We start from the raw sequence: 22,698 nt of genomic DNA, 5'->3' as shown, positions 1-22,698 counted from the left end.
ATGAACCCAATGAGTTTTATTTAAATCCGAGGAGGATGTGCCTGCAGGGGAAGGGCACGGAAAAACACCGTTGACGTAGTCTAGGAGATCATAACCAATAAGCAGAGCTTCAAAATGAGCTCAGCATTGCGGAAATGTGGAAGGTGTGAGCTTTTCATTTATTTGGACAATGATGTTGAGAGCAATGAGTGCATTTTCAATGGAAGAAATGGGTTTGGGTATGGGGATGGGGGGGATTTAAGTCTGAGGAGGAAGATATAGTCGGATTTAGATCAATTTGCTCGTGAGAGGGAGGGTTGTCTGATACCATATAGAGAAATACACTGCACAATGTTTCAATGTAAAGCACCTTAATTCTCATTGATGCATACGATCATTTAAATACACTAGTTACAAAGAAGTATTTAAGGCAAGTATTCTAATACTGAAACTATGCTTAGACTAGTGCACATTTTGTGCTATACAAGGAATGATGGAATTTACAATGAAAGGAAAGATTGTAATGGTCAGAATTCATAAGCTGGAAATCTGGTCTTGTGTCTTGGCTTGATCATGGAACCTTCCTTAATAGTGTTAAATTTGTAAATTGATAATTTACAAATTGACATGATTTAATCTGATACGTCAAATCTATTTCATAACATATAATATATTGCAATTTAATGTACTATATCAAATCATATTAGTTTGTAAACTTATTTTTTTTCTTCAAACAACTAAACATTCTATTTGATATATAGTATCATCCCATTTCAATTAAGAAATTGGTCTCAATTGTTTATTTTGTTAAAAATTTTGATGGATTCCTCTGCTTAGACCTGTTTTGATCTACCAACATGTTCTTCATTTTTTAGCAATAGAGGAAATATGATATGCATTTATTAAAAGAGAAATGATATTTACAGTCATAAAATGTTTAAACGCTGCCCACTTCTTTTAAAAAAAATACGTAAATATAGGATCCATAAAATAAATTAATTTTTTAATTATGAACCCTATTATTTTTTAAAAGTGGTGTACTATGTTTACAGAATCTATGACTGTATCTGATATTATTATTTTTAAATTAATAAATTTATTATTATTTAAAATAACTTGCTAAGTAGCATAGAGTATCCTATTTATTATTTAAAGATCAGATCACGTGATTTCTGTTCATGATAATAGATGGAGTGTCCTATTTATAGTAAATGCTTTTACAAAAATAATATTAGGTATAAATTCTAAATATGCAGAGTGTGCACAAAATTAATAGGTTTTTCTATAAATTTTTTAAAATAAAATATATTTTTTTATAAAAAGCCTGCACAAAATTTATTTAGTTGATGCTAGATAATTTCTCTTTTAAAAAAATTATTATTAAATAAGAAAAAAAACACACACAATACTTGATAAAAATCAGGCTAAGCACGTGAGTGTTCAATTATAATTTCCTATTTTATTCTCATTGCTCGAGAATAAAAAAAAAGAGTGAGACTATTACGTCGTATCACTCTTATTGCTGGTCTTATTATTCGGTACTTTTTTTTCATATTTTTTTAATAGATTTTAATATTTTTAAAAAATAAAAAATATATTAATATATTTAAAATTACTTTTTTAATTATTAAATAAAAAAAAATTTAACCGACCAAATAAAATGAGCAAAATGAGAGGTCAAAATAGTTTTATTCAAAAAAGAACAGTGGAATGCAAATTTTTCAATGAAAGGAAGACAGGCACAATTGTGAAGGTGGGAATTCACAGAAGTCCACGTGTCAAGGAAAAGTAAAAGTGGGGTCCATTACATTGAAATTGTATCAGATAAAAGTGGGGTCCGAAAAGGGCACAGAAATCGAAGGTTGAGTGGGGCCCTACGAAGTAATTTAGGAGAGAGAAAAGCAGAACCAGTTCTGGTGCTGCTGCTGGGAGCTTTGGGCAAACACGTGACCATGCTACTCCTTTTGCCGCACTTCTGACTCACGCGTGGCTCATCTCTGACAAATAATTTTCTGCTATTTCGCTTTCTTGCTATTAATTTTTAGGTGCGATTTGAATAATAAAATAGATAAAATTAGATAAAAATTAAAAAATAAATTTTAAAATATTATTTTTTAATATTATTATTATTTTAAAATTTAAAAAATTAAATTATTTATAATATTTTATATAAAAATTTAAAAAAATTATAATAATGAGATAAAATGTAATATTTATACCCACAAATGGGAGATTCCAATGTGTTTTATTTTTTTATTTTTTACTTTTTTTATATATATATTTTTAAAAAATCATAACATCAATAAAAAATATATATTTAATAAAAAAAAATAATCATGATTCCAGTTAGAAATACCTAATTGTGATTTTAATATTTTATTTTATCAAATTTTAAAAAGTCAAAACTATCTCATTTGATCTCACTATTTAAATATATATTTTTTTTATAAATTATCTCATTTTATCTTAATTAAAAAAATTTTATTTTTATTTAAAATATCACATCTTATTTTATTTATACTGTGTATCTAAATGGGCGTTAATGAGAAAAAGTTACTAAAATTTGTGATAAAAGTTAGGAAAACACTACTTTCATCTATAAATCGACAGAACCTGTTGTTTTTTTAATTTAATAGTTAAAGAAATGTTTTTTAATGAATTTATCATTTTTATTATTTTTCTAAAATATTTAAATGGTTTAAAAAAGTGGTTAAAAAAATAATAAAAAAGTGGTTGTTCAGTGGATCACCTCGGTGAGAGTAGCAGCTCCCTTAAGGTTATCTAAAGAAAAATTCAGCTAGTATTCTTTATACTACACATAACATTTTTTTATTTTTTTCTTATCAAATGTATAATATATAAATGATGAGTAAAAAAAATTTTTTAATTTAAAAAGAATAAAATAATAAATAAATAATTAAATAATTAAGTATAGTATATAATATAGAGATGATGAGTAAAATGACTCTTATTTAGAAGTCTCTTACTCTAATTTCTTCTTTATTCATGCCATTTGGTAGATTAGGATTTTGTATTGTATTTATTGATCAAATAAGTCAATTTGGCAATAATGGATTATAATCCAAAGCAGGTCATTTAAATACTCTAAAAAACTAAAACAGATAAATGGCTTTTGATCGGATTTTATGGACACCCAGATGCAAGAAATAGGAAGCTATCATGGGAATCGTTGTCGAGAATCAATCTAGGAGAGATACCTTGGTGTATAGTGGGAGATTTTAATGAAATATTGAGACACCAAGAGAAGAGAAAAGGGAAAGCAAGACCCGAGAATCATATAGAAGCTATTAGTGTGGCATTGGAAGAAAATCAATCGTATGATTTGGGGTATAAAGGAGATCCTTTCACATGGAGTAATAAGCATGCTAATGAATGTTTTATCAAGGAAATATTGGACAAAGCTATAGCCAATGTGTCTTGAAAAAATGTATTTTTAGAAGCCAAAGTAGAAAGCTTTGCAGCGAGGTGTTCAGATCACATGCCACTATTGATGGTTTTTAGTAATGAGGAATTAAGGTGGAGAAGGAAAATAAGGTTGTTCAAGTTTGAAGCGAGTTCAATCAAGGATGAGGAATGTGCAAAGGTGGTAGACAGGAAATGGAAGTTGAGAACCTCTTCATTAGATGCTATGGAAAAGGTTCAAAATTCCTTAACAAATTGCAGTAATGCTTTATCCAGATGGAGTAGAAGTCAAACACAAGCCAGTGGAGCTGTTATTAGAGAAAAAACAAAATTGATTAAGGAATTGCAAGACAATGAAGGGCCCTATAATGTTGATCAAATTAAAGAATTGTAGTTAGAGGTGGGAAAGCTGTTAGAACAAGAAGATATAAAATGGAGTTAGCGAGCTAAAATAAACTGATATCAAAGTGGGAATAGAAATACGTGATATCTTCACGCATGTGCAACTCAAAGAAGGAAGAAGAATAGAATATTGCAGGTGAGAGATTCCCAAGCTCGGCGTAGAACAAATGAGGATGAAATTCAACAAGCTTGTTAGGAACCAGAGAGGTATACATATCTTGTAATCCTACATTGAAGGCTATGGAAGAATGTTTATATGAGCTAGAAAAGAGGGTGACAGATGAGATGAATGACAATAAGCAGAAGGAATTTACTAGATTAGAAATTGAAGAAGCATTGAATCAGATGACCCCTTTAAAATCCCTAGGACTTGATGGGTTTGAGGCTTATTTTTATCAATCATATTGGAGTTTAGTAGGGGATGAGGTTACTAACGTGGCACTTGACTTTTTAAATGGAGGACAATTCGATAGAGCCATAAATTCTACATATATTGTATTGATACCAAAGATTACAAATCCAATGGATGTAGGAGACTATTGACCTATAAGCCTATGCAATGTTTTATATAAGATCATTGCAAAAACCCTTGCTAATAGACTGAAAAAAGTTTTGTTATAGGTGATTTCATATAACCAAAGTGCTTTCATTCCTGGTAGAATAATTCCAGACAATGTCATTATAGCTTATGAAGCTAATGAAGCTCTATATACAATGAAGAATAGACAAAAAGGCCAAGAAGGGAATATGACCGTAAAATTAGATATGTCTAAGGCTTATGATCGAGTTGAGTGGAAGTATTTGAGGCTAGTTATGGAAAAAAAATAGTTTTGGTGGAAAATGGATTGAACAATGGATTGCCAGGTGATGAAATCAGTCCCACAAGAGGTCTTAGATAAGGAGATTCATTATCTCCTTACCTTTTTCTTTTATGTACAAAAGGGTTAAGTGCTCTAGTTAATAAAGCTGACAAGTAAGGTAGCATTACAAGGGTGCCTGTTTCGAGGGGAGGCACTAGGATCAATCATCTACATTGTAGATAATCTTGCATTTTCTTTTGTAAATCAAATGAGAAAGAATGGGCTCTTAGAGAAAATTGTTGGATAATATATAAACTGGCCTCGAGATATAACTAAACATGTTGAAGACATCAATAAGTTTCAGTACTAATACTAGGGCAGAAGTTAGAGATAAGATTGTAAGAGTCTCAGATGCTAGAATTAGTGAGGATTTTGAGAAATATCTAGATTTGCCGATAGTTATTGGTAGATCAAAATATAATTCTTTTAGATGAATTAAGGAAAGGATTTGGAATAGAATCCATAGTTGGAAGAATCTATTTCTATCACAAGCAGGAAAAGAGATACTTATCAAAGCAGTATTCAAGCCATCCCTACATATGCTATGAGTGTTTTCAAGCTCCCAAAGAAGTTATGTAAAGAAATATCAGCCTCAATGACCTTGATTCAAGAATGGATGAGGTGGATAGTTGGAAATGGAGCTAAGATAAAGATATGGGAAGATAATTGGCTACCCACACCCTGTACCTATAAAGTTCAATCTCTAGTTAAGGTACTCCATCAGGATGCAAGAGTCATTGAGCTTATTGATTAGCAAAAAACATGCTAGAATACAGGTCTAATAAAGGAGGTGTTAAATGAGGATGAAGCAAAAATTATATCTAGCTAGGATATGAGGACAAACTGTTTTGGGGATTGAGCAAGACTAGTACTTTTACTATAAAAAGTGCATATTATTTAGCAATCCAGAGGTCGAGAGTGATGGGGGAGAACAATCATATCCTAGAAGCTCTAAAGTGGGGTGGGAAAAAAAATAGAAGATGAATGTCCTTAAAACCTTCCCTGGGTCTAATGCATAGTCTCTCCTTGAGTGAGGGCCTTCCACGTGGTGCTAGACCATATTTCTAGGTTCAGATGGTATGGTCTGTAGTATTGTAGCTTTTTCCTTGCAGACTCACTCTAGACGTAACATTTCATATGGAGTGTGGGCTTTTGTGCATGACAATGCTGCCCTCTAAGGATTTTCGTGCTTTCCCGAAAAGCTCATACATCTGCACGGGTGTTTTCCTTTATTGTTGCTCGCCTTTTGTACGAATGACGCCTTTTCTAGAACCACGAGCCTCCTTAGCTCCTTGTTCTTCACCTGGTTACTTATTCACCCTGCATGAGATGAAAATCCTTGTTATGTATTGAGATGTGTCTGCCAAGCTTTCTAGATGGTGTTGCTCGCCCTTTCATTGGACTAGCTGCATTTTGCAAACCACTTCTCCTCATTTTTCACCAAACCAATGAGTGAAGATCATCTTTGCCTTCTACTTGCCAATGAAAGTCTCTCTTCTTCGTCTTCTCTTTGCTACCGAAATGTGGTCTGTGTCATCTTTTGCTGGCGCGGTCCTCAAATAGAAGCTCAGCTTCTCCATTCTCTCCCCCTTCCTCTTCCTTCTTTGATGGTTTTCTTCTTTTCTCCTCCACTTCCAGCCTCCACTCTCTCTCTCTCTCTCTCATGGCTACCATTTTTTTGATCAAGTTTGAATAGACTTACCCCTTCCACGCCTCTAAATTACACACGACCACCTCTACTAGATTACTCATCCATCCTTTGGTAGACCAAGATTAATCGAAAACAATGAATTTTTCTGCCACCAATGCATGACATGCATTAACCCACAGGGGGGCCATGCACCACTCAATATGGCCAAATTAAAGTTGTTTAAGCTCTCATTGTATCTTATTCATGATTTTCACTTCAGTTTATTATTTTGTTAGTTTTCAGACTTAAAAATAATTAAAATATTTACTATTTAGTAAAAATCTAATGTGAACCATTGTTATTGTTTAATATGTCGCTTCAATTGTCGATATTTAAATGAGAATGTGTCATGGTATCTTGAACCAATGCACACCTCTTGGAAATATGAGCCTTACCCACTTGGCCACCAAATGAGGGATTGTGCCTTTTGATGAATTAAAAAAACTTTCAATATATTTTGCATAATTTTCAAATTGTGATTTCTACGAGTGTTATTTCATTTTAATTGTGACTTTTCACAAGTACCTTTTTATTTTATATTAGTTATAATTTTTTACAAGTGTCATTTTGTTTTAATTGAGGCCTTTCACAAATAACCTTTCACTATAAATTGGGAACTTCATCCACATATTTTTCTTGAATTTTTCCTTTGTTTTTGTGCTTTTTTTTACTTGTTTTTTAAGGAACCTGGAGTCTAGATCTGTACTAGATAGCATCATAAAACCACACCAAAAGACTATCACCATTGCTCTCTGACTACATTGCCGCAAGTGGGATCTTAATTCTTGCGGACTACACTTAACAACAATCCACTTGTTGAGGGAATTAAAAAAAAAAAAAACAACAATCCACTTAAAAATTAGGCTAATAGTGATAGACTCTTAGAGGTTGTTTGGGAGATGAGATGGTTTTATCTCATCTTCCAATCTCATTTCCTTCTCAAATATAAATACTTTTTAATTTTTAATTTTTAATTTTTTCATCTAATTATTAAAATTTTTTCAAACTTCCAAAACTACATTTTGAACTCAATATTTAGCATGCGGATTATCTCCCTACTCACACATTACTAACAATTGTTTTGAGTTTCTTATCCCATAGTACCTATCACATGGCAAGACCAAATAAATTTTTTAAGAATGTCAACATCTAAATTATTGAAGTTGATTAGAAATTTTAATTAGATTCAATAACTATGTTAAATCTAATTTATTATTTATTAAACGAGTTAGACTCTTTTTAGAATTTAAAAATTGGCCAAGAGAAATTTATTTCAATTTAAAATTATTACTGATTGAAGTCCCCTACGCATCTCAATCACTACCAATCTTACATTGAATGAACTGCTAGATCATGTTTTTAAATTCAAACTTTCTTTTTAGATGATCACGACTAAATGTTCAGTAGATTAGTATTACTACATGTATTAATCGAGTCCAACTCAAACTCGTCGGCACCCTCTCCCAAATCTCTCTACAAATATATCCATTTCGTGTATTATTTGGAAAAAAAAAAAACCCATAACCTTCATAAGTGCAACGGCCCATGAAAAGAAATCATTCACACGCAGAAAATATTAGATTAACATTGCAAGGTAAGTAGATTAATCATGAATTATGATTAGCATACGTTAGCTAGTTATATATATTATTATTAAAACCAATTCTTTGGAAGTCAGTGTTTACGTATCACGCATGTCATGACTTGCAAGCACGTTATTCATCATGTTTCATTCTACATATTATATTTATGTATATATTATACATCTCACGTTGCATAATATATGTAAATTTTTATAAGATCAAGTGTAAGATAAGTTTAGAATAATTAATCAGATGACCATTCAGATGCATGGTACCAATGCGATTTATGAGTAGATGTGCAAGCCACGGAACTAAGTATGGTCCCCTATAGTATGCCAGAATACTATTAGCGACTCCCCTTGCGGCCACGGGATTTGGGGCGGGTGCACAACTTTGCACATAGAGTCAAATATGTGGGCCAGTAAGATAAGTATAACAATTCAGATAAGTAAGATAATTCAAAACAAGCGATGCACGTCATAGCATACATATGAACAATCATGATTTTAAATTCTTAGCATGAAATATTATATGAAAAACCTTATGTTAAATATGTTTACGTTATAATGAATTTTTTTACTGAGTCATTGACTCATTTTAGTTTATTTTTATGTTTTTAAACCACCCCAGATCAAAATATTTATAAAGGTATTGCTACAAGATGAGATTTAGTCCAGGGAGGTATGAAGTGGCCTAGATCATTTCAGAGATTTTAAGTTATGAATTTTTTTTTGTACGAACTTTGAGAAATTTTAATAAATATTTTCGCGTATTCTCATTTACAATTTCAATATTTTAATATAAAATGACTCTATTTATTATAAAGAATCTTTATACCTGTGCTTCCTTCATAATAAAAAAATATATTTTTAAGTCAAGTTTAGTAATAGCACTTTAGCTTTTTTGAGAATTTCTAAAATTGATTTTATTCTCTTAACCATGAAGAGGATGGTGTTAAAGGTTAGCTCCCAGTTTCTGTCTCCAAAGAAGGAAAAACCCACCCCATATGCTCATCAGTTTCCCTTTTCTATCCCACTTGGGTTTGACTAGCTGAGGATGAGAACCAAATAGACAACATTAAATTCGGTGAGTGGCTTTCTTGTGCCGCTAGGAGGCCTCTGCTGGCGCCATGCGCAGCTCCACTGGAGTCTGTGAGTCCGGAACCTCCAAGATCGATCGGCGGTTTTCTTCTAGGGTGGTGCGTGTACTGCACTCGCCACTGCAGCCGTCAGAGCATTTTCCTTTTCTGTTGTTTCAGTGGTTTTTCTTTGTAATTTATTTTGTGTCTTGTTTATCTTTTTTAAAAAATAAAAAATCCAAAAATTATGTCCTTTCGGACCTTGGTCTGAACGGTTAGATGTCTCCTCTCTTCTTTGACAGTGTATGGGGTTGGTGTACCCTACTCCGCTTAGTAGAGATATGGGTTTTGTTACCTGGTTACTATTTCTCTGTCGGGGACAGGGATGTGTACGACAGATCCCTTAGACTTAGGTCTTTAGCGATCTGTCGTCTAGACTAGACCATGTCAGTCATTGTAGTGTGTTGGGAAGCTATTAACATTTGTAATTAACTTTTTTAAATCATATTTGTATGTTCTCTTTTATGAATGATATGTGATCCTTTTATCAAAAAAAAAAAAAAAAAAACACTTACCATAAAATTCACTTACCCTTGTCGAGGCCTTTGATCCAAGTATGAACGGTACCTGAAGTCCTTGGGTAAATGTATTATATATTTTTTAATTTTTAATTTTTTTATTTGATTTTTTTAAAATTTCATAAAATATTATAATTCAAATAATTTCATTATTATTTACAAATCACTTTATTACTATTCATAAATTTTTCATCTCATTTTATTCGCCAAGCATCTAATTTCATTTCAAGAAATATGGGACCGACTTATTACAACCATTTCCAATTTGTTTAATTTTGACTTATTATTACGAGTTTTACTATACATCACTCATTATTCACTTACACACTTTATATCCGACAAATTTTTATTTTTTATTTTTTTATTTATAAGATATAAGGTGTGTACGGTGAATAGTAGAAGAATTTTTCTATCACATATTAACTAGTTTGGGATAATTATTGGGTTTCCCATCTCCATTATTTATACCTCCTTTATTTTAATAAAATAATTATTTTTGTCCCTATAAAATAAGTCTACGCGAAAAGGTTTTTTTTTTTTTTTTTTTTTTTTGCAACGCGCAAAAATTTAAAGGTAAAAGTTAAAAGATAGAGAATAAAAAGTGAAAACCGAGTAAAGATGGGGGAGGAGGTCAAGATTTGGTAGCACCAAAAGAACACTTTAACTAACGGTATTCACAATTGGTGGACAGTTTATTGTAACTTTTATTGTTATATTGATTTGGTGGGCAGGCAGGCCAGCCGAGTAGTTGGCCAGAATCAGCACCTCATTTTCCATTTTGAAAAGTTTATTAGGTTTTGATGAATTGAATTGAATTGAATTGAATTGAGATAAAAAAATATTATTTTTTAATATTATTATTATTTTAAAAAAATAAAATTATTTATTATATTTTATATTAAAATTAAAATAAATTATAATAATAAATTCAAATAAATTCAAATGAATTTAAGATCCAACCGTACCTTAGAAAAGAGAATGAAAGACAAATTAAGGTTTAGTTGGAAAGGAGTAGTTGTTTCATTGAAAGGGACGTGCCGATGCTGTAAAGGAGTTGGATCGAGTCACTGTTAAGTAAAGTTTGATGGGAAAGCCCCGCAAAAAACGTTTAGATATTAAGAATATTTATAAATATTTATAATTAATAGTGAAATAATAAAAAAATAAAAAATAATTTATTAATAATAGCTAATAGTTTACAAATAATGAAATCTATATGTGATCAGGCTTAAAAAAAGTTGTTTGGAAAAAATTGTTAAAATTGTTTTGGTTTTCGTTTAGATAAATGCTTAGATAATTATAAATAAAAATAAAAATATATTATTTAAGAAATTAAAATATTATTTAAATAAATTATTTTATTCACAAGTCCATATGAACAATACACCACTTACATCATTAATGCTAGCACAATTTAATTTATAAATTTTTTTTATAAATCAAATTTTATTAAGTAAACAATATAGAGTGTATGATCTACAACTAAGAGATTGGTTGAAAATGGTTTTCATCTCATCATCTTTTTCAAACATCATTTAAATAAAACTTTTTTTTAATTTTTAAAATTTCTACTTTTTCAAATAATAATTAATTAATCATTACAATTTTTTTAAATTTTTAAATAAAATATAAAAAAGAACTTATATTTTTTCAAATAAAAAAAAATATTATTAAAATATTTTAATTTTATAATATTTTTATTCAATTTTTTATCTTTCATTTTTTAAAATTCAATACAACATTATAATCCAAATAGATTTATCATTTGGTCTTATTCCCAAGCATCCCCTAAACTTTTCTACTAAAAAAAAGTTTAACAAAAATTTAAAACGAAACTTGGGTAAGAAGGCCGGCCGAAAATGGGAACACAGACCAAAGGCGTGGAAGAAAATACGTTAAAAATCAGAGGAGCGAGAAAAGAGAGGACAGACCAAATGCGTTACCAGTGGCAGGTTCCGTGAGCCTTCTTCTCCTTCTATTCCTTTCTTCTTTCTTCTTCTGTTACCGCGTCTCTCAAAACTGCCATTTACCAGCCATAAATATATATATAGAGAGAGAGAGAGAGAGAGAGCAGGGGGAGACATGTTAACAGCATCGCAGATCTCCACGCCTATCTTTCATTACTAGTGTCATAAATAATTCACAAAAAAAATCCCTCAGTCTCTCTCACACAGATTTTCCATTTCAAATCCATTTGCTCTCTTTGGCTCCAATCCGTTCAACCCAATTGATTCAACGGTCAGATTTCCCTCTCCCTTACTCCTTCGCAGGCACCAAAAACTCTGTCGCCGATTAAGTTTACTTTTAACTATATGGGTGTTGTGAATACTTGTTTTGTGTGTTTCTAAAACGCACTCTTCGATCCGGTGGTTCTCTTTGTTACGACGATGCTCCGGCGTTGCTTGTCCGGTCGTTTTTTGACATTGTCTTCGCTATGACTCGGGCTGTCAAACCGCGGTCTCTGCTTCTGAGGACCTCTTTTTTTGGGGATGGGCTGCGGACCCTCCAAGGTTGACGATCTCCCTTTGGTTACTCTTTGCAGGGAGCGTAGGGACTTCATCAAAGCGGCGTCTGATCACCGCTACGCTCTCGCCGCCGCCCACTTGTCCTATTTCCACTCCCTCGCCGACGTCGGCGACTCCCTGCGGCGGTTTGTTGACGAGGAGCTCGTGATTGCTTCGTCGTCTCCGAGTTCTCCGCTCCTCACTCTTCCCCCCGATCGAGTGAAGAAGGCTGGGAAGAGGGTGAACATTAACGGCTCGTCGTCGTCGACCTCGATTTCGCATTCGGTCCCGCCGGAGGAGGAGGAGGAGGAGGAGGAAAACATTGCGGATTCACACTTGCATTTGTCGTCCGACTCCGAATCGGGTTCTGGTTCGGGTCACATTCACATCCACGATAGTAGTCCGGAAGAACAGGGACATTATTCTTCTCCTCCTCCTTCTTACGCCTCTCCTCCTACCGGTTGGGGGCCTCCCGGAGTGAATTCTCACATGTATTACATGAAAAGTTCCGGTATGCCGATGCAGACAGTCGTGCAACCGGATCCGGAGAGATATTCTGCGGCAAACGGGCAATGGCCTGAGTCATCGTACGGGTATTCGGGCTATCCCCCTTATGGGGACGGGTACGGTGGTTTCTTCGGCTTTCCTCCGATGGGTTCGCCGGTAAATGGTCCCCAGAGTAATCCTCAGCCGAGTACGCCGCCTCCTCCGCCTTCGCCACCGAGGGTGTCCACCTGGGATTTTCTCAACGTTTTTGATACCTATGATGGTACTGGTTACCCGGGCTATTTCTCGCAGACTCGATACGCGTTCGGATCGACCACGAGTAGCCCCGACTCGAAAGAGGTGAGGGCGAGGGAGGGGATTCCTGATTTGGAGGATGAAACAGTGCAAGAGGTCGCCGCAAAGGTGGTGCACAAGGAAAAGAAGAAGTTAAATGAGGACGAGAATATGAATTTGAATAATAATAGGGCTGCTGGTGAGGGGACTTCAAGGGCCGTGCCAATACATGGTTCAGGAAGTTCAAGCACAATACCATTGAATAGTAGTCGTAGCTCACAATCAAACTCTGCTCAGGAAAAGGAGATAAAGAGCAGTCCTGACACAATTGTGTCCGAAGAAGGGTCCTCGAGGAAGAAAGGGGTGAGTTTTGGGGTCGATGAGGTATCGCATCCAATGGATGGTGAATCTTCCATGCCGAGTAGCTTGACCACATTGTCAGCCCACGGTACGAGGGATCTTCAAGAGGTTGTCAAGGAAATCAGGGATGAATTTGAGACTGCCTCCAGTTATGGGAAAGAGGTTGGCCTATTGCTTGAGGTGGGGAAGATGCCTTATCAGCCTAGAAGTGCTGCACTTAGAGGTATGTATGTCTTTGTGGCTGATCATACATTTCTTGATTGATAGATTCTGATTGGTTTGAATTCTTCCATAGTTTTGGGTTGTATATTATGCTTTACAGCATTTTGGTTTCTTTTTTTGGAAAAAATGTCATTTAGAAATTGCTAAATGGACTGTGTCAAGCTTTCTAGAGAGTAATTTAAAGGATTTTTGCTGAGAGAGTTTATGCTTAGGGAAAGCCTACTCATCTCTTAACCTTTCGGGCTGACCTGGACATGATCATGCAAGAAAGTTTACAGAAAAAGAAACAAGAAATTTCACAGAAGAAGAAACTTTTACTTTTGCTTCGTGTCTGCTGCGTTTTACCTTTAAAGGAATTTCTTGTACATTAGTGCTAACGGTTTCACCATTTTTTGTAGTAAATAATCTTGATTTTATTTATCCAAGGGTGTTTGCCTAGACTATTTGATGTAAGACTGGTTTTCCAGTCTTGACTCAATTCTATGCAGAAATGTATCTAAATAAATTTGATATCAGTCTGGGCGAAAGCTAGATGAATGAATAATGGGAGGCCTTTAGTTGCAAAATATATTCAATAAAAAATCACCAGCACATATTCTTTGTTGGACTTTTGTGATCACCAGCTGTCTAAACCATAATTTCAGAAGGAAGAAAAAAAGTCTGTAAAATGCTGATTCTCTGATTTTTGTCAACAATACTTTAATTTATGAGTTGTAAGAAGACAGAAGTGGCACGATGCCATATCCTACTATAGTGGACTGATTAAGCATGACTAGGATGCGAATTTTAGTATATTTGAGGCAATTGAGAGCATTTAATTTATTCATAATTTGAGATCTCTTGCCTGATGAATTCTAATTGTTAGCTCCATATAAAAAATCATGCTACACTTTGCTGAAACTTGTGTCTTTATGCAGTGATAATTTCTAGGATCTGGTATTCTGTTGCACCTTCCAAATTTTCTTCACCTCCTCGGTCCAGGGTGTCTGTAAGATTATCTTCTAGGACTGTGAAAATAGCGAAAGCATACTATGGGGAATCTGGGAAGGACTTCAATATGAAGTCTGGAAACCTTTCATCAACTTTGGATAAACTTTATGCATGGGAGAAGAAGCTATATAAGGAAGTGAAGGTACGGGTGCATTAAAAATGTGTATATATATTTTTTTATTTTTTCAATATAAAATTCTTCAATATAGAAATTCAAATTCTAGGTTCTTATGATTGTTGATAAAGGAATTTGCTTTTTGCACACCTTGTGTGTGCTAGTTGTTTGAACAATCATGTCATATTCCTATTTTTTAAGTGCCTTCCACAATCTTCACTTTAATATACAATTTCATTAAGGACTTGGTGGTGTCTGTGTAGGCTTTGGGATAGGGTTTTATTTATAGATGCCTGCCAATAGCACCTAAGAAACCACTCTCGTTAAAAGGAAAAAAAAAAAGAAAAGAATCTCATCAAAGGAGAGCATTGATGCCTTGTTTGTGTGAGAGTGAGATATTTAGGGCTATTACATGAACTACCACAAGATACGCTTTAGAATAGTGTGTTGTTGCAGTTCCAATTGTTTCAATTGTTTGTTCTTTGATATAAATGTCTCGATCCATGTTACACTCTTTCTCAGTGCTTTTATGAAGTTCTAGGGCAATTCCTGAGATTTTGCTTACGTCACTACTATTCTTAAGCTTCTGTGCAATTGAAAACACTCCTCTCAGGCAGACAATTTTTTACAAGGAAATTTTATCCCATACAAGCATCTCTTCTACCCTGATAGGAGCCTTATAAGACAATTTTATCACGATGCACCACCTCTTGATCAGTACCACATAGGCTCGTTAGCAACCTCTTCTGGCACCAAGCTAATATGCTAAATTTTATTGTTCAAACGTGCCGTCGCTTCAATCATGATTTTCTATGGGTTGTCATATGTTGGCTCTACCATGCAAAGTTAGCTTTCTTTTGTTATCTACAACTTGGGCACACATTAATCAACTTGAACGTCCACTATGGGAAACTACACTTTGTATTCCTGAACTATCAGCCCTTTGGCAACGTACCTACATCCAAACTTTGAATTTCAGTATATGCAACCTTCAAACCCCTAGAAAGTTGCAATGTGCTCTCTCTAGGACCTTAAAATGTTCCAAGCAAAGTTTTGAATTCCGTTTTGGATGAGGTACTGAAACGGAATATTTTGGTGCTGGTATGTTTCGGTGTACCGTTTCGGGATAGATGTTATATGGATAAATTATATATATGTATATATATGTATATATATATATTAACAATTAATACAAGTCTTAAAACAAACATATTTGTAAAACTCAATACAAGTAGTCTTAGAAACTCAATGTCACTTGGCCAAGAAATTGAGGAGTTGTATATTGATGACTTTGAGGGACCAGATGACAAGTGCCCTGTTTTCAGAAGAGGCTCTCATTGGTAGTGACACTGATCACACTAGGAGGTGTCTTGTTGCTGGAGCTATACTAAGTTTGAGTATGAATCTGGTAGGAACACAGATGCATCACTCTCTTCTAAGTTTCTAACGGTGAAAAATCAGCTATAACGAGGCATTCTTCCACTAAAAGCTCCTGTGAAAATGAAAAAAAATAAAAAATAGACAAGAACCGGTTCCAAATCCTAATAGCTTAAATTTCAGATAATCCCTACCGGAGCCATTCCGTTCAATGATTTCTCTTCATAATAGCTCAGGAGTTCATAACTTCACATGCCTTCTTTTCTGAGGGCCAGTTGCATATTGGACAACATTTTACAATAATTTATTCCAAAGTGCAAAGTTCAAAACTTCAAACAACAAAATAAACTAACGAATCATGATTTGATGACCCCATCTCAGAGAGAGAGAGAGAGAGAGAGAGAGAGAGAGAATCCGTGGCTGATGGCAAGACCGAGACACTGAGGTGCTGCGAGACTAAGACACCGAGGTGCTGCGAGACTGAGACACCGAGGTGCTGCGACGGAGTGGACGATGACCTGTGGCCGGAGCTTGAACTTGAAGCCTTGAACTGGAAGTCTGGATTTGGAAGGCTGGGCTGCTGAAAGGTAGAGAAAATAGTGTAGGAAAAGTGAAAACTGAAAAGAAAATGGCAGGGTAGAAGAAAAGGGTTGCCGCTTTTACAAGTTTGCCCCTTCATTTTTTGAGTCTCTCCCAAATTGCCATTTAGCACAATTCCGGACTGAAATATGTGCTCGGGCCGAAACACCGGAATCTGGCCAGAACGGCTGGAATTTGAGCCGAAACGGAATAATCCATTTCATCGTGCCGGAACGGCTTTTAAAACTTGGTTCCGGTGCCTTAACTTACATCATTGTCATTTTTTATCGGAGGGAAGGATAGTTTGAACATTTAAGGCCCTAGAGGGTCCATATGACAACCTTTTGGGACTTTGAAGGTGGAAAATACTGAAACTGAAAATTTGAAGGGTATTACAAAGGGTGGTAGTTTGGGTGTGCAAATTATAGTTTTCCTTACAATTACTTTTGGTGATGGTCATTGGTGTTGAAATTTAAAATCGTTAACTACCTCATTTATGCCAATTCTTCTGTACACTTTAGGGATTTTTTTTCATACATTGAAGAAGATATTGTTATGAGTTGAGAATACTTTTGAATAGGTGTTAAAAATGATCAGATGTAAACTTGTAGGTTAGGTAAAGTACTCTTATTAATAGTACGTTTACTGCCCATTCCACCATTTGCGTCATCTTTTTTATATATGATGTATATTGGTTTTTCTTAATGGTTTTTGCCCCTTTTTATATTTGATACATTTTAGTTTTTCTTAATGGTTTTTGTTCCTGTTAAGATATAAAATAAATAATAAAATCTACCCTGTCCCATAAGTTTAAGTTTTTGGGACAAGTGATGATTTTACATTGTATCAGAGCAGAGGTCCCGAGTTCGAACCCTGACTGTACACTCTACCCCATTTAATTAAATATTCTACGTGTTAGGCCATCCATTGAAAAAGAGTCTGGCGCACACATGAGGAGGAGTGTTAATATATAAAATAAATGATAAAATTTAGCTCTTCCCATCTGTTTAAGCTTTTGAAACAAGTGGTGATTACACAGTTCCTATAATTCTATTTTCTCAGATCAAACAATTTGAAATTGTTTGATCTGAATTTCAATGTATTTGCAGCCAAAAGAGAACCAGAATGCATGTGTCGTGCAGTTAGAGTTGTCAATTAGTGTTTTCCACATTGTAAACCTCCAATGTTTAAGCCTTCGATATTTAGGCTGAGAAAGCTTCAAACCAGACTGGGTTGAAGGTGAAGGAAGCTTCCTAGTGGGACTTTCTTGGTCTGTGTTTTGATAACTTATGGATCACCATAATGAGTAATTCAATTGCATTTCATACCTCCTAATCAGTGTCTATTCTGAAATCCAAAGCATCATTTGCCCACAATGCTGTTTAGTATGAAAGTATTAGTGTGCCTCATTTCGTGTGTTGATTACTTTCAAAATGACCGATTGTGAAAACTTAGTTAAAAGTCTGGGATGTTAGTTTTCCCCAAAATTTGTGCATTTGGAAACGAGCCCGTTCTTTATGGGATAGAGGAACTTACATATTTGGGGTGGTTTCTTTTCAATTGGCTGATAATGTCCCTGCACTTTCTTCTGGATGATTGAATGTGTACAACTTAATGTGGTCTTTAGGTAACCATTTGGCATGTTTTATTCCTGTGCTGTTTTCTCGCTGATTATAGTCCTTTACAATCTTGTCCCAATCTGAATATATTATTAAAATTTTTAAATGTAATTGTAATGCCAAGTATGACCTCTAGATACTTCAGTTGGCTGCTTCAGTGATTCTGTTTTTTTTTTTTTTTAAATTAGTCCATTATGGTCCAAGTACTTAATAATACTCTTGTTCCACAAAATCTTCCTTATTAGGTTAAAATGTTTGCTCTGATTCTAGGATGAAGAAATGTTACGGGCCAGTTATGAAAAAAAGTGCAAGAGACTGAAAGTTCTGGATGACCGAGGAGCTGAGTCCAGTAAAATAGATGCTACTCGAGCTTCGATAAGAAAGTTGCAGACAAAAATCAATGTTTGTATCAGGGCTGTTGACGTCATCTCACGCAGGATAAATAAGTTGAGGGATGAAGAACTGCAGCCCCAACTCACTCAATTGATTCATGGGTATGAAATTGATTTGCTCCTTGTTCTAGTTAATTACTGTCATTTTGGTGCTTGGTAAGTAGTACTTCCTGTGTGTATGCAGAAAATTCGAATGGAAAAGTTGTAGAGCATATTCCAATATGTCTGACCTGTCTTCTTGCATTCCTCTCTTTTTTATTTTTTTATTTTTCCCCTGTTTTAGGTTTTAGAGAAAGGCTTAGAAGGGTCAGTTGTTTTGTACAAGAAACTAGGTAGTTATTTATCTTGGTGATTTTGATTGTAACTGAATGATCTACTAGTTTCACGGACATTTTTAAAATATTTCTTTTCGATGTCCTGCCAAGTCTTTTCTTAGTGAAATATTTACTGAGATCTCATTTGATATGTATTTTCCTTTCCTTAGCTGGGAAATAGTTGGGGTGCTTCCACTCCATGATCCTTTGGGGCTTTTATTGATGAATGTTAAAGACTTGCGGGTGTGATGCCATTGAAAAGGCTTTGATTCTTTCTATATCTTGGCTTCATGGTGGAACTTTTTAGGGATGGGACAGATGCCCATTAGTTTTTGGGAGTACACAATTGAATCTAACATATTATTCCCTGTTTATTTATGTGATTTAATCTTTTTTGCATGATCTCATTTAATTTGAAAATTGGCCATTTATCTGCAGCTTGATAAAAATGTGGAAGTGCATGCTCAAGTGCCATCAGAAACAGTTCCAAGCTATTATGGAGAGCAAAAGTCGCTCTCTTAAAGCAAATGCTGGCTTCTACAGAGACTCAGGTTTGAAAGCTACTCTTGAACTTGAAATGGAGCTTCTGAATTGGTGCTCCCGATTTAACAATTGGATTAACACCCAGAAATCTTATGTCCACTCCTTAAACGAGTGGCTTTTAAGGTGCCTTGACAAAGAACAAGAAGAAACTCCTGATGGACCTGCCCCTTTCTCCCCAGGTCGAATTGGAGCTCCTCCAATTTTCATAATTTGCAATGATTGGTACCAGGCAATGGTAAGAATATCGGAAAAAAGCTTGTCAAGTTCCTTGCATGAATTTGCTTTAAGCTTGCACCAATTATGGGAACGGCAAGATGAGGAACGGCGTCAGAGGATTAAAGCAGAATACCTCTCTAAAGATTTTGAGAAACAGCTTAGAACCTTACGCATGGAGATGGGGAGGATGGAGCTCGACCATGATGCAATGTCAGATAAAACTGTTGTGTCAAAGGTTACTTCTGGAAGTGGAGTTTCACCGCTTGATGATTTAAAGGTGGATTTGGATTCGATGAGGAAGAGATTATATGAAGAGAGAGCCAGGCATAAGGAAACCGTTAAACAGGTTCATGATGAAGCTTCTAACGGTATACAAGCAGGCTTGGTTCCCATTTTCGAGGCTCTGGAGAAATTCACTTCGGAGGCTTTGAAGGCTCATGAGCAGGTTAGACTTCAAAATGGAGGCTCTTGAGTTCTTATGTACTGGTTTCGACAAGAAAAATCGGGTACTTTTCAGGACTGAGCCTCCTCTCATCTCACCTCACCTCTTTATGTACAGTTTTTGCCAGCCATGCACATTTAGAATGGTTAGAACGTCATTAGGTAAGGGGGATATGGGAATTATACCGGTAAATGTTAGGCATAGTAGGAAGCAACGTTAGGAACATGCTGAAAATAGGGTTTGTTGAATCTATTGGTTACAAATACAATGGTTGGTAGAAGAGAAGTTTGTGTGGATCCTTGGGGGTGGTCAGTACTTTCAGTTGCTTTGTTTTTGAAATATGGTTCTGCAACAACCCCAAAATAGATAGATAGGAATTTTGTAAAATTATGTAATTTTATTGGTTGATTGGTCATCGGTGGCTGTATGAATTGTTTTTTGGAATGTGGAGGATGTAGATTAGGTTTTCTGGATAAAAATGTTGAATAGTTCATCTGCTAATGAATATAAAATATAGTTTTGAATGATTTATCTGATAATGGGTATCAATCCGTTGTCTCCTTTTCCATTGACAATTGATGCTAACTTTTATATGATGATCATTTTAACATGCATACAGAGCTCTAAATGATCAGAGCCGGCTCAAGCTCGATTAAGATCCCGTTTGGATAGTAAAATGAGATGAGATGAGATAATTTTAAATATAAACAACAAAGTTTGTATGGGTTTAACTTAGCTTGTTTTAAAACTAATAATATATTTATATATATATATATATATATATATATAGATATCTTATTACAACTTGTATATTTTTAGGCTTTGTTTGGATTCAAAAAGTGTTTCATCTCATTTCATCATTATAATTTTTTTAAATTTTTACAAAAAATATAATAAACAATTTAATTTTTTCAAATATCAATTCAATTTTTTTAAATTCTAAAACAATAATAATATTAAAAAATAATATTTTAATAATATTTTTTTTTTTCAATTTTTATCTTTTATTTAAAATCATCTCATCTCTAAATCTAAACCAACCCTATCCTTATTTCTTCTGGATGAAATAAGTAGCAGCCACTTTGAAGTTTGTTATCATAATTATATTCTTGTCAAAGTAATCATGTTCTACTCTAAGCGCCTAAAAACCATGTGTAAAGCCATATGGAACGGAAGGAAACTAGTACTATGTTGCCTAAAATATTGCATTACCTTAATTATAATTGATAAATGTTCTTTATTATAAAATTTTCAACTCTAGCCTGCAATGTGACACATTTTAAGTGATTGTCATTTTCAACTCTGATAACTTTCAAATTCTAGAAACCCTTTCTAGAAACAAATAAGGGTTCACAAAGCGAGAATAAAAAAGGATAGGTGCATAGACTCAATGGAAGCTGTTCTAATAAATGGAGTTGACTTCATTCCGTTATTAAAGTAATCCTTCTATCAAAACTATAGAAAGTATGAAGAATAAACCTATATACATATGTATATGTACTGAAATACTATCTCAAATAATTAATGACGACTTGAATCTTTATTTCTTTATTTATATTTTTTATTTATATAAAAACTGAAATAGTTGTTGTGAATTATGAAGCTATATTTTCAAGAAAGCTATTGATATCCTAGTTCTTTCTAACGCCTTCACTTATGATGGAGGAATAATGACTATAAAAATTATTATTTACATCAATACCAAAAGAAATGGTAGAATGTGTAAGCATAGAGAAAATAAAATACAATAAGAAAAATTCTTTTTATCAGTCACTATTCACCACCCCACACCTCACACCTTATGAAAAAGTTATAAGTGTGAGATGTAGAAGTGAATAGTAATTTATGCATAACATTCCTCATACAACAAACTAAGCTATTAAAACTGCAACATAAATGCAAATAAGCAATGAAAAAAAACTTTACACTACAAATACCATTAGAGAACTACATGACTCTAATAGCTTATGAGAAAACTTTGGAAAACGAGCAATATTTATACTCAATTCACTCAAAGCTGAAGATGGGGGGGTGTGAAGGGGAAAAATCCCTTACATTAGGCCCAGACCAAGGCCCAGGTTGCAACCTGGTTATATGGTTTGGGTTGATCCGGGCCAAAGACATGGGCCGGATTAATGTTCAGATGATGATATGGGTTGGATCAGACAATAGTATCTGGATCAGGGCACGGACAGGAGACCTGGGTCAGATCATGCTAATAGGACAAGACACACAAGGCTAGAGAAGGAAGGAGCATAACACTCATGACTAGACGGAGGATTTACGGCGGATCACACCTAGCATTAATGAGAAGGAAGGAACTTGGGACAAAAGATGTGCCGCATTCAATGCGGTCCAGAGCAGAAGACGTGCCGCATTCAATGCGACACGGAGCAGAAGACATGCCACATTCAATGCGGTCCAGAGTAGAAGACGTGCCGCATTCAATGCGGCACGGAGTAGAAGACATGCCGCATTCAATGCGGCCCAAGGCTCGAGCAATACATAGCGACTCTGAGTCCAACCCCGCTTGGTAAGGTGACGACATATGAGTAGCTCAATGAATCAAATAGAACAAGCGTGTTATCTCTTGCTATGCAACACCCCACTATGGTGGGGAACCAGGTCGGTAGCTATAAATAAGATAATGGC

General features: G+C 34.6%; 1 protein-coding gene across 2 annotated transcripts; it reads left to right on the top strand.

Annotated features, from left to right (window-relative positions):
- The first annotated feature begins 11,507 nt into the window (after positions 1-11,507).
- On the top strand, positions 11,508-20,563 carry LOC109020196 (nitrate regulatory gene2 protein). Of its 2 annotated transcripts, XM_019002625.2 has the most exons (5): positions 11,508-13,460; positions 14,377-14,591; positions 18,410-18,633; positions 19,284-19,396; positions 19,568-20,563. In XM_019002625.2, exons 1-5 carry the CDS (start codon positions 12,083-12,085, stop codon positions 20,074-20,076), a joined length of 2,439 nt encoding a protein of 812 aa, XP_018858170.1. In that variant the 5' UTR covers positions 11,508-12,082; the 3' UTR covers positions 20,077-20,563. The 2 variants fall into 2 exon arrangements, with proteins under 2 accessions (XP_018858170.1, XP_018858163.1); XM_019002618.2 differs by having other exon boundaries at positions 19,284-20,563.
- The last annotated feature ends 2,135 nt before the right edge of the window (positions 20,564-22,698 follow it).

This window comes from Juglans regia, chromosome 15 (assembly GCF_001411555.2).
Source record: "Juglans regia cultivar Chandler chromosome 15, Walnut 2.0, whole genome shotgun sequence".
Lineage (NCBI taxonomy): Eukaryota > Viridiplantae > Streptophyta > Magnoliopsida > Fagales > Juglandaceae > Juglans > Juglans regia.
The sequence above is the reverse complement of the archived record's forward strand: the minus strand, read 5'-3'. Positions and strand labels throughout refer to the sequence as shown.

What these genes read in the sequence shown, in the direction of transcription:
- LOC109020196 (XM_019002618.2), top strand. Translation starts at nt 12,083, where the DNA reads ATGGGCTGCGGACCCTCCAAGGTTGACGATCTCCCTTTGGTTACTCTT. An exon ending in TAGAAGTGCTGCACTTAGAG is followed by an intron (nt 13,461 to 14,376) that starts GTATGTATGTCT and finishes GTCTTTATGCAG; the next exon opens with TGATAATTTCTAGGATCTGG. An exon ending in CTCACTCAATTGATTCATGG is followed by an intron (nt 18,634 to 19,283) that starts GTATGAAATTGA and finishes ATTTATCTGCAG; the next exon opens with CTTGATAAAAATGTGGAAGT.